Source organism: Carya illinoinensis, chromosome 6, assembly GCF_018687715.1.
Source record: "Carya illinoinensis cultivar Pawnee chromosome 6, C.illinoinensisPawnee_v1, whole genome shotgun sequence".
In the NCBI taxonomy this organism is placed as follows: Eukaryota; Viridiplantae; Streptophyta; class Magnoliopsida; order Fagales; family Juglandaceae; genus Carya; species Carya illinoinensis.
Genome location: NC_056757.1, coordinates 27,774,545 through 27,795,105, shown reverse-complemented (window position 1 = coordinate 27,795,105; position 20,561 = coordinate 27,774,545). Strand labels below are relative to the sequence as shown.

Below are 20,561 nucleotides of genomic sequence, written 5' to 3'. Positions count from 1 at the left end.
GCCTGGATGAATATTTTAAAGAGTGTTATATTCCCAAGCTCCATGCACATTACCCACTCAATATTTGATTTAAAATTTATTTTTTAAATTAAATTATGTCACTTTAAATATTTACACACTGACTTAATTGTAATGGTATGCCTTAAAAAATGTCTTGTTGAGATTGGGCTCGACTATAAAGCCCAAGTGTTACAAGTGAACTGTAGTAAACGGGTACCGCATCTTTCTGGGTCTTCGTCTTCCAAAACCCTCCGAATCCTAACCCCATTCTAGTGGGCGTGCATTTACATGCCAATTGTCAATTGACAAAAGGAACAAGGGAGAAAAGAAAAGAACAGATGTTGATGGTTGAGAATTTGAATTTGAAAAACAAAATTCACGCTGTGGTTCCAACAAAGAAAACTTTTATTTATTTATTTATTTATTTTAGTTTAGAGAGGAAGGTATCGAATTCTAGACCTCCATTTTTGGAGGTTGGAATTTATGCCAATCAGGCTGCAGGCCTTTGGCAACAAAGAAAACAACTTTAGATAGAAGAAAACAACTTTAGATAGAACATCTGAACACTCAATTTTTATTTTTTATTTGTCCTTGGATAAGCAAGTTTGTAGAGATGTGTAAGGAGATAAGTTGTGATCGATGCATCAATCAGTGGTAGGTATAAATAATTACATCCGTTAACAAAAACCCACAAGTTTTGGTTCCTTCCTCTCGGTTTCTTCAACAGACAGCTTGTGTATGTAAAGATACCTTACTACAGATGCCATTTCCAAGAAAAAGTAATATAGTTTAAACTGTATAACCATTGCATCTATAGACATGTTTCTGTTATAAAGTACACAATCATACACATATACACGTTTCCTTTTTCTTTTCATTTCTTCCCAGCAAAGAAGAACCAAAATTAGATGGAGTACTTTACTAAGCAAATTAGTCTGGTCGTTACTCATATATTATCGATTGATTGGGACCTCTGATTAGGTTTATCCTTTTCTAGAAAGGGATATAAAACAAATAATGTCAGATATGAGAGGGTAATGCAACATGGAATTCAAAACAATAATACTTAGAACATATTTGTAATTTTGGGAAACTATCATTGCTATACATTATGTTATCTACAGCTCATGTTACTGAGAGGGACCAAAGGATGGCATATTTAGGTAGCCATTAGTGTCCTCTGACTCCCAAAAAAATGGAGAAGGAAGCAAAACAATTTATCAGACCTATAACTATATGATTCGTGTACAGAAGATTTAGTATCACAATTGAGGTGAATCAGTTGAGGGAGTCAGCATCATTGCTTCTGGCCAGTGACTAATGCCAGGGCAGTCCTATGATATAAATCACTTGCTTTCTTGCCTCCTATATTTTCATGCCAAAGCTAACCATTGGAAAAAGAAGAAGAAAAGAAATCTCAATGGATGAGTATATCCAAGTTCAAGAACACCGGCTGTGGACAAACGCTCAGATAGCTCATGCATCTCAGTTCGGTTGCTGCAACAAAACAATGTTTATAAGAATCCAGAACTGTTCCCATTACCTAAGGCACAATTAACCTTCCAACTCAGAAAAAAAGAAAAGGGAAGAACAATGCCATTTCAATTTTCTATTCACGAGTGCAGGCTCTTGTTCTACATTACATTACAGAAGTTTACATATACATGGTGGATGTACTATATTTCTTACTTTTCAGGAAAACAAAAATATACCATATTTCTTCCTAGATGTTTATGTAGAGTAGCAAGTCATCATAGGAAGAAGAAAACATGATGCAATCAATGGATGGATTTTTCAAGAGACTTCACACCATTGATTGATTTCCCAATAACATCAGATTTACTCACTGCAGAAACTGCTTGGTGGGGGAGAAAAAGGTGAAACCGTAGCAACAGCCTTCAATCCAAAGTTTGAGAATTAAGATTCTGTTAGTACAAGTCCTACCCAAATAAACCCAAACAATACCCTAGATGTTCAAACTACAGATGTTTGGTAATCTTGTCAGAATATAAGGTTCATCTATAATCGTAAATGAATCAGAATACATACTAATGAGAAAACTTGAAGGTGGCACTAACAAATGGTAATTATTTCAAAACTACACTGACCAAAAGAGGTCATTCTGGTTATCATATAAGGAACAAATAGTGAATCAATGGATGAAATTGCCAAAAAGACTATTTGCCGTCTTTAACTGGTTAGTCGTGTTAGAATTGTCTCTGTCTAATTGTTCTTAAGGTAACAAGGACACCGTCCTCTATTAATTTCATTTATAGTAGAAACATTTAGAAGCCTAAAGTTAAATTATTCTGTTCAAAAAATGGGGACAACTGTACCATTTTTAAAAAGCATCAGGACAAATTTTAATTTGATGCATACCTGATTATATAAATGCTCATCAAACATGGTAATAGGACAAGGCCCGGATGTGGAAGCCCAACTATGCTGAGCAGTCTCAAACCCTGGTCTAGGCGTTTCAAAGCTTCCATTTACGTGATAATCTGCAGGGTGTTCTGGTTGGTTCATCTGTACTGTTGTTTGGAATTTAGTATTATCATTCATTAGATTGAGATTGTATGGCAAGTAAGGATATTGCCCGCCCAGTTGTACCCTCAGAGGGGCAATTCTTGATAACTCATTCATCATGCCATTTTCTTGCCCAGAATTATGAATCTCCGAATTTTTTCCAGTGCCAAAGTAACCAGGGTAACTTCCAAGGGAGGAAGTCGTAGAGCACTCCACATCCCTAAAAGAAATGACAAATAAATCCAATTAGTTGACAACACTTGTTAGATCAAGGAATCATCAATGAATTCTTCCATAAATTAAAACGTTCACTGCATTTCAATTCATTCATATGCTAAGACACAATTATCTTATTTATAGAATACTTCTCATTAGAAGATGCTTCGATATGGATTGCTCTCGTATTGTTTGTTTTTCATATCTTAAGAAAAAGTGTAACCATGCCATACACAGGTCTGGACAGAGAATCACGAAGAAGGCTTCATAAAGAACACTCGCCTATGGGCAAGTAAGTGTGGGTCCTCAGGTAAAAATAAATGTTGACCGTCATTATTAGGAATCCATGAGAAAGGTTGGAGCTGTTGCTCAGCACCCATTGTGAAGGGTATATGCATCCCTTGTTGGAACTGCAAGATAAGGCTGTTTAGATTATATATTATAACCATAACATGAAAACACATAAGGAAAATATTCTCATGCCAGTTTAGTCATTCTTTACCTGACTACTGCATTCTAATGACATCAGTTGCTGCTTTTGTACATTTTCCTGCTAAAACAGGTAGAAGGCATTAAAGTTTATAGAACTGCTGATGATGGAAGAAAGATGTTATGAGGCGTTTGACTTTTGAAGAATCTAAAAAAGAAAAAGATATTTAGGTCATATGCATTTTCCCATCTCTGATTGACTCATCTTCCTTGGCTCCTTAAATAAAGTCATGCAAAACCTGTAGCCTCTAGGTGTAGGCACTGTATTGTTTCTCTTATCCTTCTACAGCAGTTTCCAAAATAATAAAAACTGATTCAGGTACAAATAGTCCTTACAAATACACAAGCAAGCCATTCTTCTAATTGTGCTCAATAATATTGTAGATGCCGATAATCTAATTCCTGTATTCTCTCTTAAATATGGATCATGCTAGGCCTTGTGGGCGTGCCTCTGTACCCAGCCTGCCCGGCCATCTGCCCACACCCGCCGGCTATTGGGCGGGTGGATAAAAAACTATAAACATAAAAGTGGGTAGGGGCAGGCATGGGTACCTGCCCACCCACCTGCCCCATACTATAAGAGCAAAAAAACTGTAATTTTACCCTCATTTCTTCTATCACCCAAGTCTCCCACCGCTCACTTCATCTTCTTTTTTGATCGTCTCCTCTAACGGCAAAGTCTCAGTACCCTATTCATCATCATCTCCTTCTCTCCTTCTCATCCTCCTCCTTCTCACCTTTGTCCATATTTCTTCTTGCAGACCCATGGCTGTGGATCACTCGAGAGGGTTGTGGCCGAGAAATCCATGGCCATGATCGTCAATCTCTACATACTACAACCCACGGCCACGATTTGGCTGTTTGTCTCTTTGCAAGACATACGGCCAAGATGTGGCCATGGGTAAGATGCTCTTCACTGCAGATTTATTTTTTTCTTTTTAATTTTCTCGTTGGATCTACACATTTGGGGTATGAACTTAAAGATTTTGGGGTATGGATCTGAAGATTTGGGGTTGAATCTGTGGGTTTGCATAACTAGAGTTTGGCTAGGCAAAGTACAGGCAGTGGGTCGAAAAATCTGCTGTCCATTAGATGGGGGTGGACAGACAGCAGCTCAGGGTGGGGCCGGGGTGGAAAATGACGACCCCGCCCATGTGGGTGCGGGGGGCAGGTAGCACCCTAGATCATGCGCTGATTCTGAATACATCATATTATTTTCTTCTTATTATGAAGAAACCACAGTTTTATTTATTTTTTATTACAAGAAACCACAGAGTTATTAGTCAAATCCAAAAGTCTGCAGCCAAGTTATTTATACCCACCCTGCCAACCATAGGAGTTGAGGAGCTTAATTTTAGTAAAGAGAAAATTAAAGGTGAACTTCATCAAATGAAACCAACAACAGAAGGGAAAAGAATACCTTCTGTGTCCGAATTTGGTTGAGTGATTCCCTAAGTGAATCTTCCATTTGCCCCAAATGTTCTACACTGTTGATCTTATCGAGGTTAGTCCAATAGCTGCAGCAGTCAAAATAAGAGAAAATTAGTTGGGGATGGCTGCTCATTTTATCTTATAATTACAGTAAAAATAACCGAAACCAAACAACTAAGCTACACAACCAAGTATTTCCAGACGTTCACCTAAGTCTTTTATGTATTTCAGAAAGTTGGGTCTCCAATGCATTTGCTTGGCTAGTCAGATCCTGCTCAAACCGATTTAATAGAAATAAGATGTCTGCAGCAAGAATCGAAATAATAATAGATAATACCAGAATAATCGGTTTGCACGCATACCTCAACTGTTTGAGTGCTGAAACAAGAAGAAAAGGAAAACAAATTTAGTTCACTTTCGTACTTCTGAAAAACCATAGTAATTCTAATAAGTTCCACTAGGATCAAATTTATGTTGACTTTACATACCTCGTACCGAGAAATTCTTGTATATTTACATCATGGTCCAACTTCTTAAAAGTTTTCTTGAGTGCCTACACTCTCAAAGAGAAAACAAAAAAATCATGTACAGACAAGGATGATGATAATGCAAATACTAAGTTCAAACTGAAATAGGAAATAAGATGGAGGATGGGTCCTAGATAGAACTTACTTCAAGGCTTTCCAACTTCCTGTTCCAATCCAGTAAAAATGGTTCAATCACATTGTTGTGTTCATATAAGTAAAGTAAATGATGTAAAACAACGCAGTTGTTCCAGTGAGAATTTTTTAATGTACCTCTTTGCCCTTTCCTGTGGAGTTAGCTGTGCGAATTTTGCAATAACCTCTTCGATGCTACTAAATTCACCAAAGAATAGGAGAGGAGAAAAAATAACAAAAGGGAAAATATTAATCAATACATATTAATGTTGTTATCATAATCATAATTAAAACTGATGCTAATGATGATAATATTAATACTAATACTATGCTTTTTTTCTTCTTGTTTTAGATTTTATTGTAGATGGACATATAATCCCCCTTGATTTCCTTTCCTTCATAATAAATTGAAATCTTAAACAAAATAATAATTTAATAACAAGTGTGTGGTCGCTTGAGAGTCATCCACGCTGATGCATGAATATCATGAGCACTACTTGTACTAGGAACAGTATTCTCAAGGTGCTTCCTGCAATTCACAAACCATCCCCTAATTATTCTTCCAACACAATTATATTGCTTCCTAAAGTTTGCCTTTTTCCTCACGTTTCACTTTCAATACCATACTTGTTTTATATGCACGATCTAGTTCCTTCAAAATTTCAAGTTTGTCGAGCTCTATTATAAAAATTTGATAATGAACTCATGTTTAAATCTCTTTCTTATATTTCTGATAATTGGGCACTATTTTTCCTAAACTGGAAGAACGAATCAATGATGCATCGTGCCTATTAATTTCTTAAATAATCCTCCACAATATTCACAAGTGATACCAAAAAAAAAAAAAAAAAAAAAAAAAAAGACTTATGTTTTTAATGGATTAGAGAGTCTTCCTTGATTTAATGGGCACAAATTATACCAAGAACTAAGTTGATTTTTAAATGAAGCAACTGAGAAAGCCAAATTTGATGCATTATCTCCTTTACTGAGTCTCGACCATCATTGTCCTTAAAGAAATTAATTATTGATTTCATGATATGTAAATACTTAGGAGTGCAACTGAGAATACCTGCGCATTCCCCTGCATAATGAAGGCTTGCCCGTTGGTGAGAACATAAGAAGAATAATATCTATATCACATAGAATGGATAACTCGTTTGCCTTCTTCATGATGCCATTCTTCCTTTTGGCATAAGTCGCTTGACGACCATTTGTATTCTCCAACCTTTTTATTTTTAGCTTTACCCTTCCCATCCTGTATAATTTAACCTACGAAAATTAGTCCAGATTATCCAATGAGAGCCCAAAAGTTTTGAAGAACCCTACCTAAAAGTTATTCTGTTGCCCATGATACATTCTCATGCTTCTATTTCAAAACTATACTGTACACTATGGATAATTCCATCATGTATTTTAAAATGGCAAAAGCATCTGTAGGACGTCAATACGAAGCGTCTACATGTTACCACAGATTTGCAAAGAAAAGAAAACTCAAACCAGAGAATCCTTAAAATTAAAAAACAAAAATGAATCAAACTCACTCCTCAGCGGTTTAGGGAATTGAAACAATTGAAAACTGAACAATCCAGATCAGACAATCAAAATTGACCAAACCCTTTTAAGCAATATAGATAGAATCACTACCAAACAAATTAAAACACACTTAGAAACTTTGCAGTGTATACGAGGTAACACAGTCTGTAAAAACAACATACAGAGTACGAAATAAAAAATCGTACCCAGACGAGGAAACTCAAGCAATTGCAATAACCAAACGTCTGAAATGCGGTGGGATAGCCAGATTATTCACACAAGAAAAGATTCAATTGCAGAGAGAGAGAGAGAGAGAGGAAAGCGAGGCTGGAGAGGCGCGAGCTTACATATAGGTTAAATAACACGACCGGGTGACCTGCAAAATCGGTCGTGGAGGCAAGCGGGAGAATCGGAAGGGTCAGAAATCCCCAAAACCGACCAAAACAAAGCCAGTTGTTAATTTTGTGCCCTTGGCGCCCATGAGCCTCATGTTGTTGCTTGAACACTTTGGACATTGTCGCTGAAACTTCGGTTCGTTTGGGCGGTTGGTATGCAATTCCTACTTTGCCCATCTTATTTCCATTATCAGATATTAAAACCAAGGTTTTGATCGTCTCTTTAATGGAAAATGCAAGACTGTAAGCAGTTTCTATTAGTCAGTTTATGGTTTTGGAAACCAGTGGCAGTTGGAACCTCTGAACCAAAACTAATCAACGAGACCATACCCATTCATCCTTCATTAAAAAACCATTAACCTTCAGTTGCTTGCAAAAACTTCACCGAGATTTTGCGATAACAAGATTGACCTAACTTCAATCTCGATGGATCGAGATAAAGATGAGAGGAAATGTTTTTTTTAAAGTTAAATAAAATATTATTATAATATAATTTTTTAATATTAATTTTATTTTAAAATTTAAAAAAATTAAATTTTTTATTATATTTAAAAAAAAATTTAAAAAAATTATAATGATTATATGAGACGAGATAATAAGATAGTTTAGTTTTATATAACCAAACTAGATAAAGAAATTAGATATACTTTAAAATAAATATTAGTTTTTGAAGCTACATAAATGCTATCGATAAAAAAAATACTAAATACAATTTTAAAGTATGAGTAGAATTTATTATTAATTTTTTTTTCATATAGTTTTTAGATCTATTCATTTTTTTTAACGATGAATGCATAAGATTTACACATTTCAATATTATAAATATCATTTTTTGTATTCTTATGATCAAAATATACTAGTAAAATGAATCATGGTATATTTTATTTTCTTAATCAATATTGGGTGATGAAATTTGAGTTTTTTTTATTTTTTTTTATTTTTGTGAAAATATGGAATGAAGTTGAAGAAAAAAATTATAATAAAAGCTAAGAAAAATTGAGGAATTATTATTATTATTATTTTAGGGCATAAGCATGTATTTCGGATAGGAATAAAGCAGCGAGTGTCCCCTCTGCTACGCCTACCACACAGCTCCTTCAACGACGATGACCACACAGTCCCATCTCCCAACTCAGACCTTCCTTCTCATATCTCAATCCCCGAAACCATCCAAAACTCCATCCTCCTCCCTCTCTTTCCACAGCCATTCTCTTCCCACCTTTACCTCCACCTCCACCTCCGACGCTGGCATACTTTTCCGCGAGAAAATCGTCTACCTCGAGAGCCTCAACGTCAATTCCCACAAGGCCCTCCGACTGAACCCAAATTTCCGCTCCGCCCCTCTCTCCTCCCTCGTCTCCGTCGAGCACTGCCTCTTCTCATTCGGTATCGCCCGTTCAGCCATCGGCCGCATCCTCGACATGCACCCCCAGCTTCTCACCTCCGACCCTCACTCCAACCTCTACCCCATCTTCGATTTCCTCCTCAACGAGGTCTCCATCCCCTTCCCGGACCTCTCGAAGTCCATTATCCGATGCCCCAGACTTTTGGTATGCAGCGTGACCGACCAGCTGAAACCCGCCTTGTCTTTCTTGAGGGGCCTGGGCTTCACGGGGCCCAATTCCATCACCTGCCAAACCACATTGTTGTTGGTTTCCAGCGTCGAAGGTACCCTTTTGCCCAAGATTCGGTACTTGCAGAGTTTGGGGCTTTCGTACAAGGATGTCGTCAACATGGTGCTGAGATCACCTGGGTTGTTGACGTTTAGTATAAGAAATAATTATACCCCCAAGGTGAAGTATTTCTTGGAGGAAATGAAGGGGGACCTCGTGGAATTGAAGAGGTTTCCACAGTATTTCTCGTTTAGTTTGGAGGGAAAGATTAAGCCCAGGCATAGAGTTTTGGTCGAGCACGGATTTTCGCTTCCGTTATCTGAGATGTTAAAGGTTAGCGATGGAGAGTTTAATGCACGGTTGATAGAGATGAGGCTGCGGTCGGTCGAGGCCAGGTAGTTGTTGCGTGCAAAAGTTTATCGGTGCTTGTAATTTTGTTTTCTGAATTGATAGTAAGACTGAGATTTGTGAGATTAGGGGTGTATGTCATATATGTTTCAGTGAACAAGTTTCTATGGTTTTCTGCAATGAAATATTCACAAGTCACACAAAACAACGTCTTAACTTTGGTTTTGGTAGCTTTGTCTCTAATGTTTGCATTAAATCTATAGACATGATCTGGTTGGCAAAATGTGAGACGCACCTGAAATTATGAAACTTTTTTACACATGAACAAAGTCGATAGTTAAAGTTATACATACTCTGCTAATATTGTGATAGGTTTCACTTATTATACAGTGTTTATATAAAGAGAGCATGCTTCACTTTGTTGAATATGCTTTCAGTTAGATTTCAAACTCTTCCTTGTATGAAGGATCTTTTACTTCCTAGAATTTGAGATGCAAAAAAGTTTTTCTGCAAAATCCAACAGTAACATTTGCTCCTATTATGGAGTTTCCAAGTCATACAAAATAACTATTCTGGTGGTTAATAATAAATTCCTACTGCAGAGTTCCTTGGCTAGGGTTGCAATGCGATCTTGACCATTAGCTTTGGTACTATTCTGACTTTTTTTTCCTGAACTCGACAATCCCTTTAATTAACATATGCTTTTTTGTTTGTTTTTTTTTTTTTTTGGGGGGGGGGGGGTAGATAAACCTAGCCCTGTCTAAGGGGGTTTGCTTCAGGATCCTACTTTATCTCGTGTCTGAAGGGTGAATGATGCTCAAGACTTCCCTTTACATGTGTGTTGTCTATTACCTAGAACTGCTGCAACTTGATCAGGGCAACCTGCGAGTATCTGAGTTGTTCACAAGATTATTGGTATGCGGTGCAAGGAAGTAATCTGTCATCCTGAGGGTACCCTTTTTGAACTTGCAAATTTTAGTGCACCTTTTGACCTTGAACAGGGGAATTTTGACGAGCTAGCCATCTGGGAAATGCAGTCATTGCTAAAGTCCTGCTCATGATTACTTACCCATTTCTATTAGGATTAATTACTAAAATTGTCCCTGTAGTTTTTAGACAAGATTTTGACTACAGACAATCTGAGAAAACATTGAGTAATGGTGTTGGATTGGTGTTGCATGTGTAAAAAGAATGGGAAATCAGTAGATCACCTGCTTCTACATTGTGAGGTGTCCAGGACCTTGTAGGCTGGTGGATTTTCTAGCAAGCTGGAGGGTACTCCAAGGCAATCCTCAAGTGGCAGCAATATGGAAGATGGCCCCTATATGTATGTGTTGGTGCTTTTGGAGGGAGCGAAATGATAGAAGCTTCGAGGATCATGAGAGGACAATGGATGAGCTTAAAGTTCTTTTCTTTAAAATCATGTTCTTATGGGTGGGGGGACTTTAATGGTCTAAATGATTTTCTACTTTCGGTTGTAAATCCTAGTTATGTACTTCTTTTTTTGATAATTTTATTTATTTATTTATCTATTGGGGACCTTTGCCCAATCCTTAGTTATGTGCTTCTCGTATATACTTCTTGTGTACTTGGACTATGCCTCCTTTTCTTGTGAATAAAGTTCTTGATTACCTATCAAAAAAAAAAATCTTGAAATTTCAGATTTGATCAAATCACTCCCTCTGTTAGTGTTCTGTTATTAAACCATTAGTTATGCCACTTCACACTTCGTCTTTTGACATTTCAAATATAATTCACTTGTAATTTTTTTTTTAATTTTAATGCTAATGCTATATATATATATTTAAAAAAAAAAAAAGAAGGAGAAGAAGAAGAGGAAAGGCAACCTCTTCCCCACGACAGCCCCTTGTCAGCCTGCCCATGCAAGAAGATTGGGATGGGGACCTCTTGGGTCATCATGCTAGGGGTGGTGCAGGATTGTGGTGGACCATCCATTTTTCAAATTTCTGAAATTAAATTGGTGTTTTAAATTTAAAAAATAAGTTATTATTATTATTATTTTCTTAAATGGGAATGAACCCACTAAGAGACTCTTGGGGGTAACTCAACTTGGCATGAACTTGAAAATGCTTCAAGATTTGGTTCTTTTGAGGGCAAGTGCTGCCCCTTTTTGGTTTGTAGGGATGGAGGAGACCAAGCAGATTCACATTTTGCTGTCCTGGGATCTATTTGAGAACACAGCTATCAAAACATATTTTCTTTTCCAGGGTCTCAAGGTGCTCCAGGTGATTTGCTGAAACTTGGCAGTTCTGTATCATATATTGTCCCTGCTTATGAGTTTGTGAGGTCAAATTGACTTACAAACTAGGGTTGTGCGCAATCTTGAATTTAGTGCTTTCCTTTTGCTTTTACGAACTAAGGTCTGTGTTTTTGTTAACTTTTAATCTATGCTTTGGTCTAAGGAAGAATCACCTTGTAATATATGAGGCACATGTTACCCACTTGCTCCATAGGGCATGTATGGGGCAAAGCGCCTTCTCCTCATGTTTTTTTTATTTTATTTTTTATTTTTTAAATTAGTTTTGCTACTCATCATCCCCACACACTACACACCCCACTTATTTTTTATTATATTTTATTTTTTTGGTTTTATTCTTCCTAAACTAATTGAGTTCTTCTACTTATCATCTATACACCACATATTTGGTAAGATAAAAAAAAATAAAAAAAGAAAAAATTATGTGTGGTGTGAGGATGATGAGTAGAAATTTTCTTTAAAATTGTTTATTGAAACCTTCTTTTATTGGCATTTTTCTCCCTCTGTCTGGCTGTTTTTTTTTTTTTTTTTTTTTTTTCTAGGTAGCAGGGGTGGCGGGAAAACAACTAGATTCTGTGCTTAATTCTCAGATGCCTCTCATATATATCTGCCTCATTTTCGTTTCTAATAAGCATCATTTCATATTTTTTTCACCTATAAAAAAAAGCGTCATTTATTTATATTTTTTACAAGGATTTGCACTCTTACTTGGAATGTGCCCTGTGTTAATTATAACTAATGTAGATAGATTGCAGAAGTTGGTGATGGTTATGAGAAGTTGCCTAGATATGTTCTTAAGGGCAGAGTCTAATTGAATGGCTTAACAATAATTACTGATTCAAGAGAATAACTTGATGTTCCCTTTCCAAATAGAAAATTGAAGATAAGCAGATAGAAGATAGACTACGAATAAAAGGTTGCAATTGGCATTAATGGAGGCTTTTTTGTTGTTTTACCAGCTAAAAGAATTTTGTTCTACTCTCTGGAGGGATCATACTGTCAACTTTTGGGGTCAAGAAGAATGGGAGCGAGTAAGTATCATCAATTTAGACTTGATTCCAAGAAAAACTGTGAAGCTAGCCTTTACTAGTTGTCTTTTGAGGTAGTATCCTTAATTAACACCTACAGTCTGAGTGATATATTAGTTCTGGTAACTATGCACCTGCAGGGAGCTGCCTGTACAGGGGCCTATCTTTCTGGTATTCAAATTTTGGGTCGTTGGCGTGATAAGGACTGGATGTGCATTGCAAATCATGTTTTTGTAAAGGCTGCTTTAGAGTTTAAACAATAACCGTTACTTTTCTGCATCCAGGTATTAATGGAAATTGTTTCCAAAAGGAGTGCATAACCATGTGTTTGGGTATCTTCTGGAATTGCTGGTCATACCTATTTCTGCAATATCCTGCATATAGCGTAATCTTTATTAAATTGTTACACTTTTAAGTCAACTCACATTAATTTGAATTGCTTGGGTCATCCTCTTGTTTTATTTTATATGCACCACTGCATTATGTCACATAACGAAACGTGGGAAAACCATGGTCTCACCCTGTAGCAAACAGAGTTACGTAAATTTGATACAATAAATAATTTTGCCAAATTTTATTGGCTGGATGATCCTAGCTTTGATATATTTTATCCTTTTAGGTTGTCTGGAAAATTCATAACATCAAGAAGTTGCTTCATACATATAAATCCTCCATTGGTCATTTTCTTTTCTATTATTTTCTTTTTTATGAATGCGATCTGAACTCAGGCATTGAGTGTGCCTAATTTCTGGGAATATGATTTGTTTAACAGTTTTTGTAGCTCTCTTTTTAGCTTTGCCTTCCCTACTTGGATCAAATTTTGGCATTCCATTCAGTTTTCCAAATTTATGAATGTTGTAGTTGATTATGGCATTCTTATCGCTAGGGAGTTTGTCTGTTTTAATGTAGGTATTTTTTTTTTTCACATTTGTTTCCTTCATGAGTGTCCATTTAGCATGAAAGAGAATGAATAAGTGGGATTTGAAGGCTGATATTGAGTTTTTGGATGGAAGTTTAGCTAATGCACTCAGAATGTTGTTTTTTAATTGCCACGAATGTAGCTATTTGAAATTTTGAATGTTGATCGGTGGTTATCCTAGACTACTATTCTGACTCGTTTGAAAACTGCCTTGACACACCGGTTGAGCATAAGGTTTTCTGTCACACAATACAGCTCTTAACGTGTATTTGATGGGGTTTTGGTTGGTTTCATTGCGGCATGTACAGTGGACTCAAACATGAGCTCTGAGATTAGTTGTTATGGAATATTTTTTGCCCTACATCTTTCCGCAACATTTGTTCTGTTCTCTTTTCTCGCTTTCGCTCTCTCAGTTTCAAAAGAGAATCTTGTCCTCAACTCCCAACATTGGGTCGTTTGAGTTGTAGCAGGGCATATAAGTCTTGATAAGTCACATGTTACTGGTAGAGTTCTAACATCACTTTGTTTAGTTTTGGGACATGGGCTGGCACAATTGGCCAAGCCGTTTTTGTAATCTGTATATTTTTGTTCTCATACAATAGAGGGAAGATGTAGAGTAGGTGTGAGGGGGGAAATATCTAGACCCAAGACCAGGCTCAACCTACCAAGCCATCACTAGGAGGAGACAAGAGGAAAAACAACAATTAAGGGAGAGGTGTCAGGAGGCAATGGGGATCATACCTTACTACTGTAGGGGGCATGCGGAAAGAGGTATCAGATAAAAGGGGACGTCCAGATGACTTCAAATGGATTCTTCTTCGACTGCGACTTGAACTTCTTCAACCTCTTGAAAGGGAGCAAAAGGGTCTTCTCCAACAAAAACATTTAAGATCTCCATTGTACAATAAGAAATGAGATATTGTAATAAGCATATTATAATGGATTTCTTCCTCTCAAATGTCCGTGGACGTGGGCATTATACCGAATTACTATACTGAATCATGTAAATATATGTTTATCTCTCTTTATTTTCTCTGCACTTATTTTCCTTTCACTTTCTTGGATGTATGTACTAATACCGTATAGCCGTATCGGACCATTGCCGGGAGGCACCAGATCACACTAATAGAGGCCTGAATCATCATGGCGGGATGAGAATGATTCTTTCTTCCATTTTGCATTGTTTTGCAATTTTTCACGCATCAATAGTAGGTATTATGACAAATGGTCATTGTGTATCTATCAATAATGGCCAGAGCCTTTTTAGGTCTGGTTTGGTTACCAAATACTAAACTATCTCATCTCATCTCGTATCATTTAATTATTACAATTTTTTCAAATTTTTATACAATATAATAAATAATTTATTTTTTTTTTCAAATTTCAAAACAAAATTAATATTAAAAAATTATATTATAATAATATTTTATTTAATTTTTAACAAAATATCTCATCTCATCTAATTGAACTGTATAATAAAATGGGGCCTAGGTTCAAAGTTTCAATCGTAATTTATACTTTATCCATATGAGTAAAGCTGGTGTAAAAGTAGTATTTGTTTTATCCAATTTGTTTTATTCACATTTTCTTAATCATTTTTAAATATTTTTTAAAAATATAAAAAATATATCAATACATTAAAAATTATTTCTTTAATTATTAAATAAAAAAAATTAACTAAGTGGTCAAATGGAGCGGCAAGGATTGGGCGGCATTGTTGGTTTTTTCTTATCCATATTTAGCTCAAAAGTAGATTACTGAATCGACGTCTCAGACAAGTTTCATTGGAAGTTTGTGAGATTCTGATGCCTGTGGCTCTACCTTGACGCCATTTTATTTTCTTGACCTTTCGATAAATCTTGTTTTTATGTTCGTTTGAAACGAGGGGGTAGAAAAAAAGCCTTTTTCCCAATATTTTCTGAGCTTGCTTGCAGATAGGACGAAGAAGAGAAAAAACAAAGCAATTATATCAGAAGGCAAAACCATGGAATGCATGCAAAGAGGACCTGATCCATCACTCTCCTTGCATGTATCTAAATTTTAGAACCTAGAGTGTGAGAGTGATAGACATATAAAGTTAGTTCCATTATATTTACGTGGAAGAATTATTAGGTAATTTTAGAGTCATATAACAATTTGTGAGGACATTAAAACTGAATGCATAAACATTCATTTTTAATGACATGACATTCTATGACAGGTTAGTTAGGAGTACCTCGTATCCATATTTTATGATTATCTAATAATTACTGATGTCTGTTGGACTTCTTATGTGTGTCTAACAATTATCTCGTTTCGTGTTGGCATCTCACTATAGGTCCAAGAGTTTAGGCAATAACTTCAAAAGATTGAAATCTTGCATGGTTGTGGTCATCCAAATCATCCCAGGATTGACCTCTTTAGGTTAGTCTGCCAGGATAATGGGTCTGCCCTTGGAATCATCATAAGAAGAAAGAATCTCTCTTTCACAAATAATATGAGTAGATAGTGGATTACAAGAGGAAGGCCCCAGAGAAGCGGACTGAGTGGACAAGGGGTTTACTGGAGGAAGATGGATGAAGGTTGAAGTGAAGTGGTATCAGATGCAGAAAAAGTAACTTGCCGGGAGCCATGGAGGTGTGGTGCCGTGAACTGGGTATGCCTAAGATGTAATGGGGCCTATTATTTCAGATTTTAGCCCAGGATTGTCCATCAACCACATACCAAACAAACAAAAAAAAAATAAAAAAATGGATGTCACTTCTTTTTCAGCAGGACAACGAACTGTCCCTCAACCAACTATCGACAATTGTCACGCACATTTTCTGTCGATGGTTTGTAATCAATTATATTAGATGTAGTTTGGTTATGTCTGAATATGAAACTCCAGGATTCAATATACCGCGGGGAGTCTCCTTGGCTGTGTGTGTCGGTCTCACTTTCCCAAGTATTATAACAAATACAAAACGTTGGGCTTGCTGTGATTTTTTTGGAACAGCTCGTGGGGGTTTACGCACGTGGACTGGTACAACGATCACTTGTTTCTCCATTAGAGTTTGAATTTGAAGACTGTGGAGCAAGAAAGTTAACTGTAAAACTACAGAAGAAAATCTGCAGGTTGCAAAGCAAAACGCCAAACAATTCCTCTGAATCAATGTTCTGTCCTTTTCTTGATGAAAAAAATCTATTTATTATCATAACTCTCATCATCTTCTTATCATCTCATGATGTGGTATTAGATGATAAATAGTTTTTAATCATCTAATGTTACATCATGGAGTGATGAGAGGATTATGAGAATTGGGACGAGTCCTAAGGTTTGAATAGTAGCTTTCAAACTCTTATCACTTGCTGCATGCAAACCGTCCATTTTCTATTGAGTTGTTCACATCTTGGAAACCATATCATATGGGGGTATTAAATTTGAAATGAGGTCATGTCTTTTTAAGCCTTAATTGGGATTCTGATTATTTCTTTATCACTTGGGTTACTGATAGAGCTTATTTAACTCCTCACTGTCATTTTTTTTCAGTCAAGATAGAAGACATAATAATAATGATATTAATAAATTGAAAACAAGGGGATCAGGGTTTGGGGACTTGATGAACACCCCAATGAAGTCATGAAAAGTGTAAGAAAATAGAATTAAACTGAAAATGGATCCAAAAGAATTGGGTAAGGACCGTCGATGATAAGGGTGCACAATGCTTCATAATATATCCAAGGCTATGAGCAGAAGAGAATTAGAAGTACATCTTAGGGTGTGAATAATATCTCTCAAAACTGTATTTAATATTACTCTTATAAATAATTTAGTTAATATTATCAAATATCAATGACCATTTTGATCAGATCATTTCGTTGTCAAAATAGGAAGTTTGCATATATTAAGACTGTACAAGTCATTTTCCTATTTATAATTTGGACAAATATACTTATATTCTCAAATTAAAATTTTTCCCTTTATAATTTGTATCCAAAACTAATGCAATGTATATACTCTCAAACTATAAAAATTTGATACTACATAGTTCACATCTTTTATTTAGATTTAACTGTCAAGATTATGTCACGTCCCCTATTTTTTATTAATCTCAAAAATCATTATTGATTTAGAGTATAAAGTGCAAATTCTTTTGTGGTGTGAGGATGAGGATGTAATAGGGTTAGTTTTCATAATTTGTAGTAAAAAGAGTAAAATTTTACATTTAATTTATCTCATTTAATCATTATAATTTTATTAAATCGTAATACAAAATATAATAAACTATTTAATTTTTTAAAATTTTAAAATAATAATAATATTAAAATATAATATTCTAATAATATTTTATTTAAATTTTATTACAACTCATTTCAATTTAAGTCATTGTCCAAATCCAGCCTTATGGTTCCAAACTTGTAAATTTCCCCAAAACTATATGGCCCCGCATGTAACTAAACCTTTGCATTTCCTTGTCCACTTGGGAGTGAGAGATGAAGCATTTATGCTTTGCAGGTATGCTGCATGCATATCCCGAGCCATTAAGACGTGGGGTCTTCGCCTATTTCCCAAGCTGATCTATAATATTTAGTGTATATATAGGCAATAGGCCAATAAATGAGAGCTTGGAGTAAGAGTAAGCTGTGCTGATATAGCTGTTTGATCAGTACCCTACACGGACCACAAATCTGTCACGTCACAACTAAGACCTTGTTCAGGGGTTATTGAATTTGCTTCCACTAGCACCTGATAAATAGACGCCATAATATAAAGTGCTCGTGCCCATAAATTCACATCATTTATACATATTGCAAGAACCCAATGAATATTACCAACTTGATTCATTAAACTTTCATGAATAATAATTCCTTTTAACAATTATTTATATAATATTTGGAGACGCAAACTTTCGCGAATCAATTTTTTTATTATAATTTTAAAATAAATAAATCTATTTATTATTTATTTTTTCATCATTTTATAATATAGTATAAGATGATAGATTTACAAATAAAATATAACAAATAATTTTTAATTATTTAATATTATATAATAAAATAATAAAAAAATTAAAAATTAAAATAATGAATAATATTATTATTATTTTTTTAAATACGCAGGTTACGTGAAAGCATGTCATATAAATCTATATAGGAAAGTAAAAAGGGGCCCAAGAAGCTCAGAATCGGACAAATCGGTGGTGTATCGTTAAACATGTGACTCGGCTGGGGTTTGTTGGAGAGAGATACTTATATTATTATTGAAAATGCTAAATTCGTTCATGAGTTTGCCTCCTTAATTTTACCATTCATATATTTTATTTTATATTTAATAATTAAGAAAGTAACTATTAATAAAATTATATATATTTTTTATTTTTTTAAGGAGATGTTAAAAAATTGTTAGAAAAAAAAATCAAAAAATTTTCAACTTGATAGCATCATCCTATTATTATATGGGAAATACTTTAGACACAAAAGTAAATTTATAAATTGATGTGACTTGATATATAGTATGTTAGATTATAAAATTACTTTTATTATAAAGTAAATATACATAACAAATCTCATAAAGTTATATCAGTTTGTAAATTTATATTTATATAATCTCTTTATTTATATATATATATATATATATATATTTAGCATGCATGCAGTTCAACATGAGAACCCTACAAATATTAATGTTTTTGTTTTGTCATATAGTTCCAAAGGAAACAGCCCCAACGACAAGAAACGCATGGATCAGTGATGCTATTTATATGGAGGGTCATAAGGTACGACCGACCGACGACCCAGCTAATTTGTGATTCATTTGTTTTCATGCCTATTTCATGTGGCTCCAGTCTTTAATTGTGGGTACCTTAACCTACACGTACACAAACTTATGTTGCGTGGGTCATCGTAAAAAGCTGCAATATGTTCTGTCAATATTTGTGTTTAACTAACAAACCCATGCATGCGCATGAACTTGGCCTTCTCTGTAAGAAATTATGCTCCCAACCACTCCTTCCAACATTTAGGCTCACCTCGCCTTGCCTCTTGGTCTGGCAATTTGACAACATTTTCATCTTAGGTTGACAGCTTCCACTTCATGTGACAATCTAGCTTGCATCCACCTCGATCGTCATGTATGGCGCCTAGCTGTAATTGCATGATCATGTACTAGCACTCCATTCAACCATGCATGCATTAATTTTGCCATTTTCGACATGAATATATTTAGTTCTAAGTCTTTTTTTTTTTACGTGCCAAATACATAGCTGATGTTGAACCTGCTACATTAGCTTCCACGAAAGAGTATTGGTAGTTTGTCAATTTTCTAGACTTTCCTCGGCATGTGATAAGTTACACATCATACTTATAAGGAACATCTTTGGCCCTAGCTATATATATACTTCGGAAGTTGCTATACTCTTTGTTAGGGAGTAAGACTATCGGTCCGGATTGGAACAACCAACCAGACCGATGGTCTCTTATTGGTTGGTCTTGGGGTGTATTTTTTTAAACCGGAGTGAAACTAATTGAATGTATATATAGAATTTTAAATATTATATATATTATATTGTTTTTTATATAGTAGTTATATAAGTTAATAATATAATTTTTACCCAAAAGATCACCATTGACAATATATATAATAATATTATTTAATATTCATTAATCATATATAAAATATTAAAGAAATCACTTAATTTTAATTTTAATAATTTAATTAAATTTTTGTATTATTTTTTTTGTTAAGAAAAGAAAAAAAGAAGAACAAATATTCATGGACCGATCAAACTGAAAGTTAACGGTTGGAGTCGGTTCCATCCTCATTATACAGTCGGTTTCGGTTGGCAAAACCACTCATTTTGGGTGGTCAGTCGATCTCGATTCAATGGTAAAACCAAACTGAATAGGTCAGTTTTCACCTATACTTTTGTCTTTACCATTCAAGAGAGATCCCTACAATATTAGATTATCCATCTATTAGAGCAGTGGCAACTTCAGTGAAGTCTAGTATTTGATGAATTTTACACTAAAACTCCCGCATTGGACTCACCAAAAGGATGTTTTCATAACTTTGAGCTATAGTAAATGAGTTTTGCTACATACAAGCACGGTTGCGCATTAATCTGTGTACTAATACTGATTTATTCATACTTAAGATTTAAATTAA

The 20,561-nt window shown here is 35.1% G+C and overlaps 2 protein-coding genes across 10 annotated transcripts; one reads left to right on the top strand and one right to left on the bottom strand.

The window, feature by feature from the left end:
- Positions 1-1,047: 1,047 nt before the first annotated feature.
- Positions 1,048-7,667, bottom strand: LOC122313431 (agamous-like MADS-box protein AGL30). 6 transcript variants are annotated; one of them, XM_043128424.1, is made up of 12 exons: positions 7,202-7,667; positions 6,391-6,590; positions 5,460-5,516; positions 5,335-5,353; positions 5,151-5,215; positions 5,025-5,040; positions 4,872-4,933; positions 4,652-4,748; positions 3,245-3,295; positions 3,025-3,152; positions 2,380-2,746; positions 1,048-1,497 (listed from the first exon to the last, which is right to left on the bottom strand). In XM_043128424.1, the coding sequence occupies exons 1-12, from the start codon at positions 7,424-7,426 to the stop codon at positions 1,486-1,488; spliced, it is 1,299 nt and encodes a 432-aa protein (XP_042984358.1). In that variant the 5' UTR covers positions 7,427-7,667; the 3' UTR covers positions 1,048-1,485. The 6 variants fall into 6 exon arrangements, with proteins under 6 accessions (XP_042984358.1, XP_042984356.1, XP_042984359.1 ...); XM_043128422.1 differs by having other exon boundaries at positions 5,460-5,519; positions 7,202-7,665; XM_043128425.1 differs by having other exon boundaries at positions 3,245-3,292; positions 7,202-7,665.
- Positions 7,668-8,286: 619 nt separating this feature from the next.
- LOC122313430 (transcription termination factor MTEF1, chloroplastic) lies at positions 8,287-14,463 on the top strand. 4 transcript variants are annotated; one of them, XM_043128418.1, is made up of 4 exons: positions 8,287-9,257; positions 11,353-11,456; positions 12,448-12,519; positions 12,657-14,463. In XM_043128418.1, the coding sequence occupies exons 1-2, from the start codon at positions 8,356-8,358 to the stop codon at positions 11,402-11,404; spliced, it is 954 nt and encodes a 317-aa protein (XP_042984352.1). In that variant the 5' UTR covers positions 8,287-8,355; the 3' UTR covers positions 11,405-11,456; positions 12,448-12,519; positions 12,657-14,463. The 4 variants fall into 4 exon arrangements, with proteins under 4 accessions (XP_042984352.1, XP_042984353.1, XP_042984351.1 ...); XM_043128419.1 differs by having other exon boundaries at positions 12,634-14,463; XM_043128417.1 differs by having other exon boundaries at positions 12,448-14,463.
- Positions 14,464-20,561: the final 6,098 nt, after the last annotated feature.

Bases quoted from the DNA above. Each gene is read 5' to 3' on its own strand.
- LOC122313430 (XM_043128418.1), top strand. From the start codon at position 8,356: ATGACCACACAGTCCCATCTCCCAACTCAGACCTTCCTTCTCATATCT. The intron at 9,258-11,352 runs GTAGTTGTTGCG...TTTGGTTTGTAG, and splicing joins CTGCGGTCGGTCGAGGCCAG to GGATGGAGGAGACCAAGCAG.
- LOC122313431 (XM_043128422.1), bottom strand. From the start codon at position 7,426: ATGGGCAAAGTAGGAATTGCATACCAACCGCCCAAACGAACCGAAGTT. The intron at 6,591-7,201 runs GTAAGCTCGCGC...TAATTTTCGTAG, and splicing joins TCGTGTTATTTAACCTATAT to GTTAAATTATACAGGATGGG. The intron at 2,747-3,024 runs GCGAGTGTTCTT...CATTTCTTTTAG, and splicing joins CCACACTTACTTGCCCATAG to GGATGTGGAGTGCTCTACGA.